This window comes from Stigmatopora argus, chromosome 16 (assembly GCF_051989625.1).
Source record: "Stigmatopora argus isolate UIUO_Sarg chromosome 16, RoL_Sarg_1.0, whole genome shotgun sequence".
Classification (NCBI taxonomy): Eukaryota; Metazoa; Chordata; class Actinopteri; order Syngnathiformes; family Syngnathidae; genus Stigmatopora; species Stigmatopora argus.
The window spans coordinates 13474160-13493055 of record NC_135402.1 but is presented as its reverse complement, the minus strand read 5'-3'; the positions used below and the strand labels follow the sequence as shown (position 1 = coordinate 13493055).

The window sequence follows — 18896 nt, the reverse complement described above, 5'->3', positions numbered from 1 at the left end:
AGAGTAGTGCGCAATTGCGCACACGCGCAGCTTAGAGGGAACATTGTCCAGGACCTTGAAATTCTTCTTACGAAGCCACTCCTTTGTTGCCCTGGCTGTGTGTTTGGGTTCATTGTCATGCTGAAAGACCCAGCCATGTCTTATCTTCAATGTCCTTGCTGATGGAAGGAGATTTTCACTCAAAATCTCTCGATCCATGGCCGCATTCATTCTTTCTTTTACACAGATCAGTCGTCCTAGTCCCTTTGCAGAAAAACAGCCCCAAAGCATGATGTTTCCATCCCCATGCTTCACAGTGGGTATGGTGTTCTTCGGATGCAATTCAGTATTCTTTCTCCTCCGAACACGAGAACCTGTGTTTCTACTAAAAAGTTCTATTTTGGTTTCATCTGACCATAACACATTCTCCCAGTCCTCTTCTGGACCATCCAAATGCTCTCTAGCGAACCGCAGACAGGCTTGAATGTGTACTGGCTTGAGCAGGGGGACACGTCTGGCAGTGCGGGATTTGAGTCCCTGGCGGCACATTGTGTTACCTATAGTAGCCTTTGTTACTGTGGTCCCAGCTCTCTGTAGGTCATTCACTAGGTCCCCCCATGTGGTTCAGGGATTTTTGCTCACCGTTCTTGTTATCATTTTGATGCCACGGGATGAGATCTTGCATGGAGCCCCAGATTGAAGGAGATTATCAGTGGTCTTGTATGTCTTCCATTTTCTAATAATTGCTCCCACAGTTGATTTCTTTACACCAAGCGTTTTATCTATTGCAGATTCAGTCTTCCCAGCCTGGTGCTGTTCTACAATTTTGTCTCTGGTGTCCTTCGGCAGCTCTTTGGTCTTGGCCATAGCGGAGTTTGGAGTGTGAAAGACTGAGGCTGTAGACAGGTGTCTTTTATACCGATAATGAGTTAAAACAGATGCTTTTAATACAGGTAACGAGTGGAGACCTCGTTAGAAGTTAGACCTCTTTGACAGCCAGAAATCTTGCTTGTTTGTATACTTATTTTCACAGTAATTTGGAAATAAATTCTTTAAAAATCATACAATGTGATTTTCTGTTTCTTTTCCCAACATTCTATCGCTCATGGTTGAGGTTTACCCATGTTGATAATTACAGGCCTCTCTAATCTTTTCAAAAAGGAGAACTTGCACAATTGGTGGTTGACTAAATACTTATTAGCCCCACTGTGTATGTATGTGTATACAGACGCTCCCCTACTTACGAACGAGTTAGGTTCTGAGCGATTGTTCATAAGTTGAATTTGTTTGTAAGTTGATTCAGTGCTATATTTTGTATTATAATTTATGTTTAAGGCCTATATAAGTATATTGAAGGTTTATATAAGTGCATTTGTATGTTTAAGGCTTGTATGAGTAAGACACATTAGTTTGTATTGAAAAAAACATTTAATAAAATGGAGAGAATATGTACAGTACTGTATAGAGAGAGAGATTTATGTATTAGAAACTGGCCGAAAAAAGCGATCTAACGACGATTGCACAGTTTTCTTCTTTTTTTCATCATAAATGATGCGGTAGCACTGTATGGCATCATTCAATTGATTTTCAGATGTTTCGCCGACGGACGTTTGACAGACGGACAGGTCGCCGAATGGACGTTCCGCCGGCCGTTAGGCCGAATGTATGGCATCATTCAATTGATTTGCAACCTTTGTGCAACGTTCAATATTTGGGTCCTGCTGCTCGATCTTTCTGTTTATAAATGGTACTGACGGTCGAACGATTCAAGTTGTATGCCCGTGAAACGCTCACCACTCTCACGCGCATCAAGCTTCGTTATTATTGCCACTCGTTTCAAATGAAATGGCTTGCCTCTTCCTTGCAACTCCCTCAATAGAAGCATTTCGCTTTTTACCAACCATATTCAATAATGGATGCACAAGATATTTAATGATACAAATGAAAAAGGTTCTTTGCCCACTGGAGATACGTTCACGCATTTCCGCATTGCAACGAACAAGGTAGATGCTGGGTGAGCTGAGCCCTTACAGCGCCAGGCGTATTAGCGGCGGAAAGAAGCACTACTCGGAAAAAAATACAAAATTGGACTTACGAACATTTTTCGACTTAAACGCAATTTGCAGACATGTTCGTATGTACCGTTGTTCGTAAGTTGAATGTTCGTAAGTAGGGGAGTGTCTGTATATATATATATATATATATATATATATATATATATATATATACATACATACATATCAGTGACGGGCCGTCAGGGCCTTCAAGGCCTTCTCTGCTGGGCTAAGAAATATCTATAATCATATTATATTTTGTCCATCAATACTTATTATTCCAAATGGTCTGTTAGCTTCCTTTCATTGCTTTTCCCCCTGGTTGCACTGCTTCCAGATGTGTGTTTTCATATTGAAGCATTTAAGCAATCACATTTCAGCCATTATTTGTTGCCAGATCAGATCTGCCTCACAGCCTTCACAAGCAGTTCTGCGGGGTCTGCTACATTAAACAAGACTGTTGCTTTTAACCAATCAGATTTCCCGTTGGCAACCCCACAATGATTTTTCATAGGCGTTAGCATTTTGCTGGCTGGGATACGTCATTGCTTTCACCAACTATGATTGGCTAGTAGGCGGGCCAAAGCCACAGTGAGGCAGACTCCACCCACAATGCCGGAAATATGTCGCGGTCGAAAGAATTGCTTAGAGAGTGGCAACAACAGAATACAAGCGAGATTTGAAGAGGATTGTTCAAGATATGAATGCCAGAAGTCTCACTAAGCAGCATACAGTAGTGTGCCATCAGGGCCATCAAGGCCTTCTCTGCTGGCCTAAGAAATATCTGAATCACAGACTGATGTTAATTATATTTTGTCCATGAATATTTATTAAATAATTCCAAATTGTCTGTTAGCTTCCTTCCATTGCTTTCCCCCCTGGTTGCACTGCTTCCAGATGTGTGTTTTCATATTGAATCATTTAACCAATCACATTTCAGCCATTATTTGTTGCCAGGGTCAGAAATCTGCCTCAAGGCCTTCCCAATCAGTTCTGCAGGCTCTGCTGCATTAAACAAGCGTCGATAAGACTGTTGCTTAAACCAATCAGAATTCGATTTGGTGACACCAAGGCCTTCTCGCAGGTGTAGGGATACGTCATTGCCTTCTCGCAGGCGTAGGGATACGTCATCGCTTTCACTAACTATGATTGGCTAGTGATAGAGTGCACAAGCCAGAGCTCCCAAACTGTATCTGGAGCGAGCTACACAAGCAATATATTGTTGTGTTGATTTAATAGTGGTTTTGTCAACCCGCAATGGCTGAAGGAGAGGAAGAAATTGATTTGTTTGCAGATTTACTGTCAAAGCCATTTTCAAGACGGACTTTTCAAGAAAAAAAAGCTGGACATCATTAAGAAAGGTCGGACAACTCCAAAGCAAGCAAGCCTGTCACAACCGGGAACGGACATTTTCAGCACTAAATCGAATAAAAACGTATGCCAGAAATACGACAGGACAGGCTCGACTTTCAGCATTAACTTCGATGGCGATAGAAAAGAAGGAATAAAGAAAGGAGGATGGATATTGTGTACAGTTAAAAAGAATTTTTGGTGAGTATAATATGGCTATATTCCTAAATAATATTTCAATTGTGGGCCCGGTTCTGATATCTGAAAAGCTCCAGTGTTTGTATTTAAGCTCTAATGTTTGTATTTAATCACTAAATGCTGCTAGGAAGTGGATTTTACCCCAGTGTAATTTTTGCCGTTTCGCCATTGACGTCCATCGCTGTCTTTTCCCGAGGAAATAACCCCCCTGGCCTGGTTGTAATGTCTCAAAAGCTCCAGTATTTGTAGTCAATCAATAAATGCTGCTAAGAAGTGGATTTTACCTAATTTTAGTTCATTTTTTGTCATTTCACGTATGGACGTATCAACGTTCATCGCTGTCTTTTTACCGGGTAAATAATACTCCGACTTGAAATTTTTGAGTGGGCTGCGTGGGGCGTTTAGAGGCATCTTGGAGGCCTCTCCAATGTGCCGTTTTGTCGCAGAATGTTGCATTTGGTGTGGCCCCTCTCAAGGGAGGGGTAGGAAACAGGAGTGAGAAGTCAATACTCAAGGACCCTATTCAATTCAATTCAATTCAATTTATTTGGCAAGAAAAAGCACCAGGCTAAGGGCCATGCAACAAGATAAAAGAAATGTGCAACAAAACGCGGTGTAGTCACTGGTTCACGGCCAAAAAGTCATCCAGAGCCCGCTTGAACAGGGCGACCGTCGGCTTCTCGACCACACCCTGCGGAAGCCGGTTCCAAGGACCGGCGATGCGCACTGAAAAAGCAGCCTTCCGCCGATTCAACCGGAACCCGCGAGGGTACAGCTTCCACGGATGACCCCTCAGACCACGATCAGGTGCGGGCGTGAAGAAGAGGTCGCGGGGCACGCTGTAGATACCGTGGAGGATGTTGTAGGCCAGTATCAGGTCCCCTCGCAGACGCCTAGCCTCAAGGGTCGGCAGGTTGAGTCGCTGGCATCTTTCCTCGTAGGACATTAAGCTGAGGCCGCGTACCATCCTCGTTGCAAGCCTCTGGACCCGCTCCAGATGCTGGATGTCCTTGGCGAGGTACGGTGATGCGGCTTGGATCCCATACTCGAGAATGGGCCTCACCAGGGAAACATACAACGGAAGGAAGATGTCTGCTGTGATGACGGCAAAGGACCAGAACATTAGGAACAGCACTCCACGAGCTTTGTTGGCTGCTTGGATGCATTGGGCCGTTGGTTTGAACGTGTCGTCGACAATGATGCCCAGATCTTTGCACCGTTGAGTTCGTTCCAGTTCCAGGCGTCCCGGTTCAAAGTCAAGAGGTGAATCAGGAGGAGCCCCAATTGCCAAATGACTGCATTTCGTGATGTTGAGCCGCAGGTCCCACAGGTTCGACCAACTCCACACATGAACCCTAGTTACAATAGACGTTTTAGCTCTCAAAACAAATGAAGGTCATGTAGAGCCGAAGGATCTTCTCCACATTCCAGCAGTCCAAGAGGATTCGACCTTCCTGTTGTTTGGTCTAAGTAATGACCAAAGCATTTACATCGTTGCAAGTACTATAATGAGTTTTTAGCAAACATATAATAATGTAAGACTAATAACCCTAACAGTATGTATGTATATGTATGTATGTATGTGTGTATGTATGTATGTATGTATGTGTGTACGTATGTGTGTACGTATGTGTGTACGTATGTGTGTACGTATGTGTACGTACGCGTACGTAGGCGTACGTAGGCGTACGTAGGCGTACGTAGGCGTACGTAGGCGTACGTAGGCGTACGTAGGCGTTCGTAGGCGTACGTAGGCGTACGTAGGCGTACGTAGGCGTACGTATGCGTGCGTAGGCGTACGTATGCGTGCGTATGCGTGCGTATGCGTGCGTATGCGTGCGTATGCGTGCGTATGCGTGCGTATGCGTGCGTATGCGTGCGTATGCGTGCGTATGCGTGCGTATGCGTGCGTATGCGTGCGTATGTATGCGTATGTATACGTATGTATGTGTATGTATGTGTATGTATGTGTATGTATGTGTATGTGTGTATGTATGTGTATGTGTGTATGTATGTATGTGTATGTATGTGTATGTATGTATATGTATGTCTGTATGTATGTATGTATGTGTATGTATGTATGTGTATGATGTATGTATGTGTATGATGTATGTATGTATGTGTATGTCTGTGTATGTATGTATGTATTTGTACAGACGCTCCCCTACTTACGAACATTCGAGTTATGAACAACGGTACATACGAACATTGCGTTTATGTCGAAAAATGTTCGTAAGTTCGATTTTGTGATGCGCGCCTTTTTCCGAGTAGTGCTTCTTTCCACCGCTAATACCGACGCCTGGCGCTGTGAGAGCTCACCCAGCATCCACCTTCCTCTGCCCAGTTCGTTGCAGTGCGTAAGTTGCGTAAGTGCGTGACGTATCTCCAGTGCGCAAAGAACCTTTTTCATTTGTATCATTAAATATCTTGTGCATCCATTATTCAATATGGTTGGTGAAAAGCGAAAGGCTTCTAGAGAGGGAGGTGCAAGGAAGAGGCAAGCCATTTCATTTGAAACGAAAGTGGCAATAATAAAGAAGCTTGATGCGGGTGAGAAAAATGTGAGCGTTGCACGGGCATACAACTTGAATCGTTCGACCGTCGGTACCATTTATAAACAGAAAGATCTAGCAGCAGGACCCAAATATTGAACGTTGCACAAAGGTTGCAAATCAATTGAATGATGCCATGCATTCGGCCGAACGGCCGGCGGAACGTCCATTCGGCGACCTGTCCGTCTGTCAAACGTCCGTCGGCGAAACATCTTTAGGCGAATCATCCGGTCACGCCGAACGATGTGGTGGAGCATACACGGTCCCTTGACAACCCCCGAACGATGTGGTGGAGCATATGTGGTCCCTCAACAACTACATGGGCCAAGCTGTGACTCCAGCGGACTCAGATGCGGCACTGGCAGAGGAGCTAAAAAGCTTTTTTCCCCGCTTTGAGTCCCAAGCCCAACTCCCAGTCACAACATCCCAACCACCAATACATCCCACACCAAGCTCGGGAAAAAAGTTCAGCCCACTCACTGTGAAGGTAGGGGACGTGAGACGTGTGCTCCCTGCAGTCAACCCCAGGAAGGCCACAGGGCCAGATGGAATACCAGGGAAAGTACTTAAGGCATGTGCTGATCAACTAGCAGCAGTCTTCACAGCGATTTTTAAACATGTCACTAGAACAAGCCTCCATCCCAGCCTGCCTAAAATTGGCTACCATCCATCATCCAAGCACCCAAGAAGTCACCCAAAAACAATCTGGGCAACTACCGCCCAGTAGCTCCCACACCAATCATCACAAAGTGATTTAAAAAATTGGTACTCCCCTCATCTAGGACCCGCATCAGTTTGCATATTGGCCAAATAGATCTACTGAAGATGCAATAACCACTGTGTCACCTTGAGAAAAGAGGGAGCTATGTCAGAATGCTCTTCATCAACGACAGCTCAGCCTTTAACACCATAAGACCACACATTATTTCCCCCAAGTTGGCTAACCTAGGCCTCCTATTTCCCACCTACTCCTGGATTAAGGATTTTCTGGTCAAACTACCCCAGCACGTGAAGCTGGGTCGCCAGCTCTCATCCGCCCGAATGCTCAGCAACGGCTCCCCCCAAGGCTGCGTACTGAGTCCACTACTCTACTCGCTCTAGACACACACGAATCCAGACCCACGCAACCTGAGAACATCATTGTGAAATTTGCGGACGATACAACGGTGCTGGGTATGATCACAAAATAGAATGAGACAGCCTACAGAGATGAGGTCCTTAGACTCAGCGAGTGGTGCGCTCTCAACAACGCTGCGCTGAACGTCTTCAAAACCAGAGCACTCATCCTGGACTTCCGATGGAACAAGACCACTCTGTCTCCCCCTGTATCAATGGCGAATGTGTGGAGCAAGTGGAGACCTTCAAATTCCTAGGGGTCCATATCTGCTGATCTCACTTAGGCGGCAAACACCACAGCACTCGTAGAGAAGCCGCAGCAGAGGGTACATACACTCATTTATCTATTACTTATTTATTGATTATTTATTTATCATCACTAAATATTGATTATCTATCTGTTTGTTTGTTGTTGAGTCCTTAGATGTATGTATGTATGTATGTGTATGTATGTATGTGTATGTATGTATGTATTTGTACATGAGTGGTGCGCTCTAAACAACTTGGCGCTGAACGTCTACAAATCCAGAGAACTCATCCTGGACTTCCAACGGAACAAGACCGCTCCGCTCTGCTGATCTCACTTGGACTACTTAATTTATTACAAAATCATTCATTCATTCAATCATTCATTTCTGAATCGCTTTATCCTCACTAGGGTCAGAGGCGGGGGACAGCCTGAATCGGTGGCCAGGCGATCGCAGGTCACGAGGAGACAGACAACCATTCACGCTAACACTCATACCTAGCGGCAATTTAGAGTGCCCCAAAAAATACCACACATTTTTGGGGAATGTGGGAGGAAACCGGAGTACCTAGAGAAAATCTACCCAGGCCCGGGGAGAACATGCAAACTCCACACGTGGACCGACCTGGATGCGAACCCAGCACCCCAGAGCTGTGAGGCCAACGCACTAACCCCTCATCCGCCGGGCCGCCCGTTAATTAATTATTGATTATTTATTTGTCTGTTTGTTTGTTGTTGTATTTGTGCACCTCGTGGTGAAACTTCAAATCTCATTATACTTGTATAATGACAATAAAAGTATTTACCGTAATTACTCGAATATAACACGCATATTTTTGCTATATAATTAATTCCAATAGTTGGGGGTGCGTGTTATAATGAATAACTAAAATAAATTACAAATTTTCGATCGAAAAAAGCATTGTCAAACTCACTTTGACGCACGGACATTGTGCAATTTCCAACTTTGAATTCAAAATACACGCATATTAAAGATCGTCAAGCCTCACAAACATCACAATCCTGCATTAATAAGCTGGAAAGTAGAATACTACATTGTAGTGTAGTACGTACTTGTATTTAAAAATATGTCCAGCGGGGGGCAGTACATTCCCTTGTTACATGTGATAGTCTTTTCCATTGTGCATATCTTCAAATCATTTATTTATTCAATTTGTATGTTCCTTTTCTTGTTTGAGAATGACAATAGATATTTGAATTAAAACATGGTATTGTCAATTGAAATGTAGTCAATGTTCAAGGAAGTCTAAAAGGTATTGCAACATAACATGTCTACATGATATGTTTGTCCACTCTGTGTATCATCTATTGCCCTAAAATTCAAACGCATAACTCCCAACTGCACGACACTCGACACGCTCGTACCTGAAGATTTCTCTATCCGGTTTTGAACAAAACAATCGTGAAACGAAGAAAAAAAGGTACGATTTCTGATTTTCGTCAGCGGGAAATTTTAGGTGCGCACTATATTCGAGTACTGCGTTTTTCCAGATTTTTTTGGCCCAAAATTACCTGCGTGTTATTTTCGAGTGCGCGTTATATTCGAGTAATTACGGTAATTCAATTCAACATAAGTCACCTGGAAGCCAAGAGGAGGAAATATGACAAAGCATATGTAGCATTTGGCTCTACTGTTATTTCAGTGAGAGTTAAGGAAAGACTGGAATGTTTGCTGTGCCATGGTAATAAGCTGCTTGAGCTTTTTTTTGTGTTTGTTTTTTAGCGAAAACATGCCGAATATTTGTAACGTCTCATCTCATTTTCCTTTGCTTATCCGAGGTATAAACAATAAACTCTAAAACTGAATTAACAACCAAAAGAAACAAAAAGAATGGATGCACATTAAGTCTCTTGTTACGGACAAAAATGTTTAAAATTTGTAATTCCTGAAATGTTGTTTCTTTAATTTTAACAAGGACCCATTAAGTGTAAATTATACTACTTACAACGGCGGCAGAAAATTTGTGTGAGCGTGTATGCGTGTACGCGTGAATGCGTGAATGCGTGAATGCGTGTACGCGTGTATGAGTGTATGAGTGTATACGTGTGTGTACGTGTGAACGTGTGCACGTGTGCTTGTGTGTGTACGCCCAACCTCGGCTGATTCGACATGATTGTGTTCGATGCCCCAGTGGCTCTCAGTATGGGGTCCACGCCTCATTCGACCCGCTGCAATGGGTGCACCAGACCGGGTCCAAAGTGTGAGGTACGCCCCTAAACATTGGACTTGGGACTGCTTTCACCCTCGTCTCGGTTGGGGACTTGTGACAGATTAAAGTTTTTCTTTTGACGTCGAATCACACTTTTTTGCAAAGCCGGGCTCCTTTGGTAGATACTGACATTTAACTCATTCACTGCCACACCAGCCCTCGTATTTTCTCATCGATTGGGCGTGAACGGGACACAAAAACACGCATAGCATGTTTTTTTTCATTCATTCATTTTCCATATCCTCACAAGGATCGCGGGGGTGCTGGAGTCTATCCCAGCCAACTGTGGGCAACAGGCGGTGGACACCCTCGTACTCGAAATTTCTCTTGTGTGCAATAGCGGTTCTGAAATTTTCGGGCATTCAGTAATGAAAAGTTAAACTTCAATGGAAACATTTCCGAACTGCATGCATCTTTCTCTAAACGAAAACTCTTTGGGTGGCAGTGAAGTGTATCTCAGCGACCCATTTACTTTGGCTTCCGTTGACGTATTTCCGCAATTATTTTGGTCAAGTTGCGATTTGCCTCTTAGCTTGAACTTTTGTCTCTGTGTTGGTGTCACATAATGGTTTTCAGCACCGAAATGATAAATGATGATTCCATCTTCTTTACGACTCTTTAGTTTCTCTGGAATTACGTCGACGTCGGCTAAAGTGGGAGCGAAGTTCCTCTTGCCTTTCCAAAGAACTCTGTCGTGCTATCAATGCGCATTTGCAGCGCGTATCCTTCACAGCGCCCTGGTCCTCCTGGCGTCGCGTGACGGTGTAACTTGAAAAAAAGATCTGTCGAGGCGCTCAGCATCTTGACAACAGCGGGACTTTGCCAATAACCCTCAGGATCGGTGAGCGACATTTGCGTCTCTTTATCGCCCATTCCTATTCCAGGCAGGGTGGACGATTAACTTCGCATCGATAAGGTTTGCGCCCAAGGTTAGCCACCCGTGAAGTGATTTATTTAACGTTAACATTATGTAATGATAGGGAGCCTGGCGATTGCATGTCTTCTTTAATCCCGGTTTTCATAATTTCTCCTCGGATTGGATGTTTAGTTGTCAACCCCGCAGTTTTTGTCCCTTTGTGTCCTTTGTCCATCAGGCCGCTGCTGCGTCGACCATTGTTCAAAGTGCAGCGCAGCGCAAAAATTACACAGCGTGAAGAGCCAAGCTATTTGATTGCCAGTTTTATAATATTGCTTTGTTGTGTGGTTGATTATATGTATTTGTCTATTTGTATGTTTGCGTCGCAGAATTATGACCGCTCCCCCATCGTATGATGACCTGGGAAAAGATGCCAAGGACATCTTTAGCAAAGGCTATGGTGAGTCTGTTGAAAAAGATGGCACGGGTAATTTAGTGATGCAAGGGAAATTCAGTGGTTAAGATTTTTTTGTTAAAAAAAGAAGAAAAACATGAACTGGAATGTTTTTAGCCTCAGTTTAAAGATGAATCAATCTGTCAGCTAAAATGACAATTACCGTATTTACTCACATATAAGCCACTTTTGTCAGACAAAAAAATTGAGTGAATTACGGGTACGGCTTATATGTGCATAAAAACACGACATGCCCAAAAAAACTGCAAATTGACGGCGCCGCGACACGATGACGTCACTTCAAGATGCCGCCCTTGCGTCATCGCGTGACGTCACAAGTTCAGCCAATACTTTCATTTATTTCAAAATAGAGAAAAGATAAAACGCTAAACAAAATTTATTTTGACGTCTATGAATGAAATTCAAGAAAAAAACGTACGTATCTTGCATAAAACGTGAAAAAACTCACGTTCCTGTCACTGCTTACTCGGGGCACGGCCATCTTACTATAGTTAAACGTGCTCAGACTGGCCAGACGTGAGTACACTTACTTGTGTCTGCTATTGCTTGCTCGGGGCGCCACCATGTTACTGTAGGTACGTGCTCTGACCATAGCGTTTACCATGTCAGCGCACCACAATAGCAAAGGCTGATCGAAGGTCTTGCGGTCGATCGTCAATATAAACCTTGATACATCCGTAATGTGTATGCTATTTTTGCACCAGGGGACTTGGTGAACACTACATATAACGCAGGGGTGGCCAACTAGTCAGAGACTAAGAGCCACTTTTTTTTCTGTTACTGCAAAAAGCCACATCATACACATGAACATAATCTTTTAATCATGTATTGGATTGGATTGGATAACTTTATTTATCCCGTATTCGGGAAATTTCATTGTGACAGTAGCAAGAAAAGGCATAGTTATAAGTTAGACAGTACAGTCAAAGGCCGCAGAACAACAAAGCAAAAGCAAAAAGCACAAAGTACAAAGCAAATCAAAGTCAATGGGATCATTAAGAATCACCAAATCATTAAGACAGAAAAGCAGCAAAAACACAAAATGAGCTACGAGTTTCGGTAGCAAAAACGGATAGACTCAAAAAGACGTAAATTGGACAAAAACTGGATCCACACACAGGAAGTCTTCCACAAGATGGGGAATTTCTGCAGACTGTGACCGAGGTAGAGAATATGCAGAGTCACTCTTCCAAGCTTATCCGCACAGTTCCTCAGTAGTCTGGAGCTGAAGAAAACAGCAGCAGGGCAGAACTCCTCGACGCCGTTGCTGGTAAGGCACTCATACACAGATCTGCTCAGCCAGGTCTAATGAAAATAACCACACCAACATGAAAATATCAGTAATTTTCAACAGTTAACATTGTGTGCACTGTCTCACACACACAAACTCAGTTCAAGCAAGTCCACAAACGATAATGGAATAATTTTCAATAACATCTTTCTCTTACTATGCTGCCAGTGGCGGTCCGTGAATTTCCTAGTGACGCCTTCAGGTGTCGGAATCAATCCAACCCTCAAAAACTATTTTATGGCTATAAAACCTTCACTGCAGCTACAGCTGCGACACATAAAAAATCATTTTTACGTCTTTTTCTTGAGTCTTGATTTGGTGATTCTTAATGATCCCATTTACTTTGCTTTGCTTTGTACTCTGTGCTTTTGCTTTGTTGTTCTGCGGCCTTTGTGACTGTACTGTCTAACTTGTAACTATGTGTAACTATGCCTTTCCTGTATCTGCATTGTCACCCTCTTGCTACTGTCACAATGAAATTTCCCGAATACGGGATGAATAAAGTTATCCAATCCAATCAATAATAACCTCATACAATTGAAATATTATTTAGGAATATAGCCATATTTTACTCACCAAAAATCATTTTTAACTGTACACAATATCCATTCTCCTTTCTTACCTCCTTCTTTTCTATCGCCATCAAAGTTAATGCTGAAAGTCGAGCCTGTCCTGTCGTATTTCTGGCATACATTTTTATTCGATTTAGTGCTGAAAATGTCCGTTCCCGGTTGTGACAGGCTTGCTTGCTTTGGAGTTGTCCGACCTTTCTTAATGATGTCCAGCTTTTTTTTCTTGAAAAGTCCGTCTTGAAAATGGTTTTGACAGTAAATCTGCAAACAAATCCATTTCTTCTTCTCCTTCAGCCATTGCGGGTTGACAAAACCACTATTAAATCAACACAACAATATATTGCTTGTGTAGCTCGCTCCAGATACAGTTTGGGAGCTCTGGCTTGTGCACTCTATCACTAGCCAATCATAGTTAGTGAAAGCGATGACGTATCCCTACGCCTGCGAGAAGGCAATGACGTATCCCTACACCTGCGAGAAGGCCTTGGTGTCACCAAATCGAATTCTGATTGGTTTAAGCAACAGTCTTATCGACGCTTGTTTAATGCAGCAGAGCCTGCAGAACTGATTGTGAAGGCCTTGAGGCAGATTTCTGACCCTGGCAACAAATAATGGCTGAAATGTGATTGGTTAAATGATTCAATATGAAAACACACATCTGGAAGCAGTGCAACCAGGGGGGAAAGCAATGGAAGGAAGCTAACAGACAATTTGGAATTATTTAATAAATATTCATGGACAAAATATAATTAACATCAGTCTGTGATTCAGATATTTCTTAGGCCAGCAGAGAAGGCCTTAAAGGCCCTGATGGCACACTACTGTATGCTGCTTAGTGAGACTTCTGGCATTCATTATCCAATCCTCTTCAAATCTCGCTTGTATTCTGTTGTTGGCACTCTCTAAGCAATTCTTTCAAATGAGTGTCAGTCAGAACAGATTGATGCTTTGATTTCACATGTTTCAGGGTAGAAAACACAGACTCGCAGACATACGTTGACCCAAACATGGACAGTATATTAAGCACAGCTCGTTTGATGTTGGGGTATTGGAACACTTTTCCAGAACTCAACGGTCCCTTCCCTTAAAACAGCTTTCAGTTGATCCTCCTCACAAAGGTCGATCATCTCCAACTCATCTGTGACGAGCGGGGCTTTCAAACAGTCTCTCTCCGCGTTAAATGGGTCGGCGAGGAACGTAATCTGTAGATCACAGAACCTGGTCACAAAGCTTTCGTGCAGGTTTGCAACCAGTGTTGCATATCTGTCTCTTTTCTTTTTCAGGGCAGCGCTGGTGACTTGCTCACTTTTTAGCAGAGTATGAAAATGTGTTAAATCTCCCTTTTGAATATGCGCCTCGAACAGCTTTAGTTTGTTGACAAATGCAAACACACTTTGCACCAGCATTTTTAACTTACCCTGCAGGGTCAGGTTCAGTCTGTTCAAGTGACACAGCATGTCGACTAAAAATGCCAGATCCATAATCCACTCAAGGTCTGAGAGCTCAGGATAGTCCTTGTCCTTCTCTTCCATGAACAGTTTCACAGCATCCAAAAGCTCAAAGAAGTGAGAGAATACCTTGCTTTTTGACAGCCACCTCACAGTGCAGTGCAGCGGCAGGTCGCCTGAAAGCCCTTGGTCCAGCTCAGCGATGAGATTCCTGAATTGCCTGTGGTTAAGCGCATGTATGCGGATGTAGTTGACGATTTCCATCACAGGCTTCATGACGTTGTCTAAATTCAATGATTTAGACACGAGTTGCTCCCTGTGGATGATGCAGTGTAAATTCCAAAAGCCGGGAAATGTTTGATCAGCTTTGCACAGCCCCACAAGCCCGTTCACGGATCCGATTATGGCTGGCGCTCCATCCGTGGCTATTGCAGTTAGTTTCGGTATGGGCGGATTTGCTTTTGCAAACGCAGCCATCATTGCTTCTTTCACACCTATGCCACGGGTTCTGTCTTTTAATGGCACAATATCAAAGAGTTCTGTTTTGATCATATATTCATTTGACACAGACCGTGCAAATATTGCCAACTGAGGATTGTCTTGTATGTCACAACTCTCATCCAATGCCACACTAAAATACTCACATGCTTGAAGGTCAGAGTGCAACTGTGATTCAACAGCTGTATTAATATCCAATATTCTGCTTTTAACACTGTGGCGGGACAGTTGAATGTCTGATACGCTCCGTTTCTGTTTGTCGTCTCCAGGGGCCAAGATTTCAAAGGTGTCAATGAGGCATTTTTTAATGAAGTCTCCTTCGTTGTATGGCTTTTTAGACCGTGCTATGTTCCAAGCCAGCTGATATGATGCAAGCGTTACGGTCTTCGAGTGTTTCATAAATTTTTGGATAAACTGCACCTGCTTTTCTGCCTGGCTTTTCAAAGCGACCAACTTGTTCATGCGAAGTTCAGTCCCTCTTGAAAATTCCTGGTTGATGTTCGGGTGGAGTGAGCTGAAGTGACACTGAAGATTTGAAGCTTTGAAATGCGCTAATCTGCGTGACATATAAGGCAGATCGGCTTGCCATGACGTTCAACAAAAAATATAAACTCTCCCACTCTGGCAAAAACGTCCTATGTTATTCTTCATATTTTCGTTTGGCTGTGCTTTTTTCCCTGCCATTTCAAGAGGTAACTTGACGGAAATTGTTTACAACACAAATGATGTCACACCAAAGATTCTCTCGTTGCTCGTTTGACGTCACTCAAACAGGCTTACATGGTCAGTGTGCCATCTAGCTGTAGGTGGAGTGAATGACGGCACCAGCCAAGCATTTTTGACGCATGTCATGTGACAGCTCCTGAAGAGCCGCATGAGGTTCGCGAGCCGCGTGTTGGCCAGGCCACATATAGCATTATGGTCATATTTCCTGGTTGTGTACGTTAATCCCTTTTTTAATTTATCTACGTGCAAACAACACCCTCCCTTTCGGAACACAGAAAGGAAACGATTATACATTTGTGATTATGAAATAAAACAAAATTCCGCTTTGATTTTTTTTCTTTGTATTTCTTGTTCGAAAGTGACATCTATTGCAGTAATATGAACCATCTAAAAAAAATCGAGATATTTCAACATTAGAAGCAATTTGGCCCCCACGTCATAAACTTCTGGTAAGAAAATTGTAGTTTGTCATTTAAAAATCATCGGGTTCTCATCAAGATAGACTTACCGTATTTTCACGACTATAAGGCGCACATAAAAGTCTTAAATTTTCTCCTAAATAGACAGGGCGCCTTCTAATCCAGTGCGCTTTATATATGGACCAATGCTAAAATTGTTATCACGATAAAATAAAATAAATCAGTCGATAGGACAACTACGGCAAGCAGCCCCCGACTCTACTATTTTCCCGTAGATAAAGTACTGCGCAGTGACTGCTGGGATATATAGTTTTTTTTGTCAATACACCCAATGGATTGTGGCCTGGCGATCGGCATCAACACTAGCTAGCTACTATTTGCGAATGGATTGTGGCCTGGCGATCGGCATCAACACTAGCTAGCTACTATTTGCGAATGGATTGTGGCCTGGCGATCGGCATCAACACAGTTGCGAACCATGGAAGACAGCCTTGGAATAGTTACGCTAGCTAATAGCTAGTGTTAGACGTACAGTTTTAGCACCTATCCCTATGTTAGGTTTATCCTTAGGTATTTCAAAACTCAGCTTTCAATAAAAAAGGCCTCTGTAGTCACATCTCCATTTAATTCTTGCAAGAAGAGAATACATCCACCCGCTCGTCCGGTCAAGATTATTCTAACAACTCGAAGTCCGTTTCGCTAATTTATTCATAAGATTTTAACGCCATGCCCCACAGAAGTCTAAACATTCGTAGAGTCTCAGAACAATTTTGTACAGTTCTCAAAACAATTGTAGGTCTTGTCGAATCTTCCCAAGAGAGTTTCGATGCGAACCCTCCATTGAAGAGGTGCTTCCCAAAACAAACAGTCCATGGTTCCCAAGAGCGCTTGTTGTGAGACCATCTTCCGAAGCCGAAAACAGTCCTCAGTTCCCAAGAGCACCTGTTGTGAGTCCTCCGAAGCCGAAAACAGTTCGCAGTTCCCAAGAGCACTTGTTGTGAGACCTCTCCATGCCCAAGGCCATTCCCTGTCCTCTTGGAGTGAACCACAGTCCTTACTTTAGCAAGAGATGCATTAAAATGGCTTTTATTAATGCCAATAACTCTAACATAAAAGCACAGCGATCAACACATATATATATTGTTTAATATTGTTACACATTTAGGATGAGCATTACTATACCTAATAAGCAAATATATTGATTAATATTGTAAGCATTTTTGTAATAAGGATTTATATTCCTAAATAAGCATTGCAAACACATTTATAATAATGATTACTCCAACACCCTAATTCCTTAACTCAGTCTGATCCCGTCTAACAACTGTGCGTGTTCAGCATCGAAGGAAGAGACCAGGGTTTGCGAGTTACTCCACAGATGATTTATTCCTAATATTGATCCTTACAGAGCTCCAGGCCCCTTTTCCTGAACATAAACCAGCTGAGGATTGAGCGGAGGATTAAAGAGACAAAGTCCAAAACCCGAGTTTGCCCAGTTATAGTGATACGAAAATCAATATTCATTCGCTGACACAACTGTCTTGAAGGATGCCTCTTTGGGATGTTTCAATTGTCCATTCTTCCTTATCTCCCTCCGCTCCGCTCAGCTCTGGCCTTGAAGCTCCTCTCCCCTCGGCTCAGGCTTTCTTGAAGGATGCCTCCTTTAGGATGTTTCAATCGTCCATTGTTCCTTATCTTCCTCCGCTCAGCTCTGGCCTTGGAGCTCCTCTCCGCTTGCCTCCTTATCTCTGCTGATCTTGTAGCTGTCTGTAATTCAACCTCACAAGAATCTTGGACAGAGAGCTTTTGTTTATTGTAAAAGCATTTATAGGGGAACCTTCCATTTGCGTGGTAATCAAGTTAAAACAATTGTTTAATCATACAATAATAATATATAAAGATGAAGTAGCTGTAATAAAATATATTTTATTACTCCGAAGCTCCTTTAGCAATAGACTGCGGCACCCTCATTGCAGGAAGGAGCGCTTCCGCAGATCCTTCCTCCCATCAGCTGTCAGGCTCTTTAACAAAAAAATGGCTGTGTGTTAAGACCTACCGTATGCATGCATGTACATTTATGTGTATGTATGTATGTATATATGTCCTAAGCAACACGCTTATTTAATTATATATTTATTCATGTATTTATTTCTTGACCTACTTATTACCTATCTATTACCTATCTATTTATGTCTAAAATGCGTTTCCTATTCCTGCATCCTCACCCTCTTGCCACTGGAACAACGAAATTTCCCGAATACGGGATGAATAAAGTTATCCAATCCAATCCAATCCAATATGAGTAAAATATGTCATAGTCTTATCTAGATTATATGGTTATATGTTATAGTCTTCATTCCCTCTCTTGGTCTCCCAAAGAGACCATACCAACAAATACACAGGTAGTAAGAAGAGAAACGAAGAAGCACTACGTTAGTGTATCCATGAATACATGCTCAGCGGGGGGTGCAGAGGGGTCAGTTTGAAGCAACTGAGCATACTGACCTCTAGGGAGTGGTCCCACTGCCCTATCGATCAAACGAACAACCAGAATACGAGCTAAGGGAATTATGCAACAGCCACAAAGAATAAGTAGAGCAGTGAAAACAGCAACAGATAGGAGAATGTTGCCCACCAAACCTTTCCAGGCACCGAAATTATTCATCCATTGGTCCCAGATTGAGGCACCCACACCTGAATGGTCTGCCATCTTATTAGTCAGGATTCGGAGGCCTTCTAAGGCTTTGGTGAGACGTCCTTTTGGAGCAGTGTTATTAGGGATGAAAGTGCAACATGCATCACCAAAGATAGCACACACACCACCCTTCTCAGCCAATAACATGTCTAATGCTATACGATCTTGGAAAGCCATGAGAGATGTTGC

At 43.0% G+C, this 18896-nt stretch overlaps 1 protein-coding gene and 1 long non-coding RNA gene across 5 annotated transcripts in view; one reads left to right on the top strand and one right to left on the bottom strand.

Moving 5' to 3' along the window:
* Positions 1 to 10210: 10210 nt before the first annotated feature.
* The window catches only part of LOC144090489 (non-selective voltage-gated ion channel VDAC3), a 46158-nt gene continuing 37472 nt past the window's right edge, over positions 10211 to 18896 (top strand). For 2 of the 4 annotated variants that reach the window (XM_077621977.1, XM_077621975.1), the window contains exons 1-2: positions 10211 to 10568; positions 10973 to 11043. In XM_077621977.1, the coding sequence (XP_077478103.1) occupies positions 10996 to 11043 (48 nt within the window). In that variant the 5' untranslated portion in view covers positions 10211 to 10568; positions 10973 to 10995. Of the gene's footprint in view, positions 10657 to 10972; positions 11044 to 18896 lie in introns of all 4 variants that reach the window. The other 2 variants (XM_077621978.1, XM_077621976.1) reach the window with 1 other exon arrangement.
* LOC144090490 (uncharacterized) lies at positions 11887 to 12785 on the bottom strand. Its single transcript, XR_013305419.1, has 2 exons — positions 12507 to 12785; positions 11887 to 12363 (listed from the first exon to the last, which is right to left on the bottom strand). It is a non-coding gene; the product is annotated as an uncharacterized LOC144090490 (long non-coding RNA).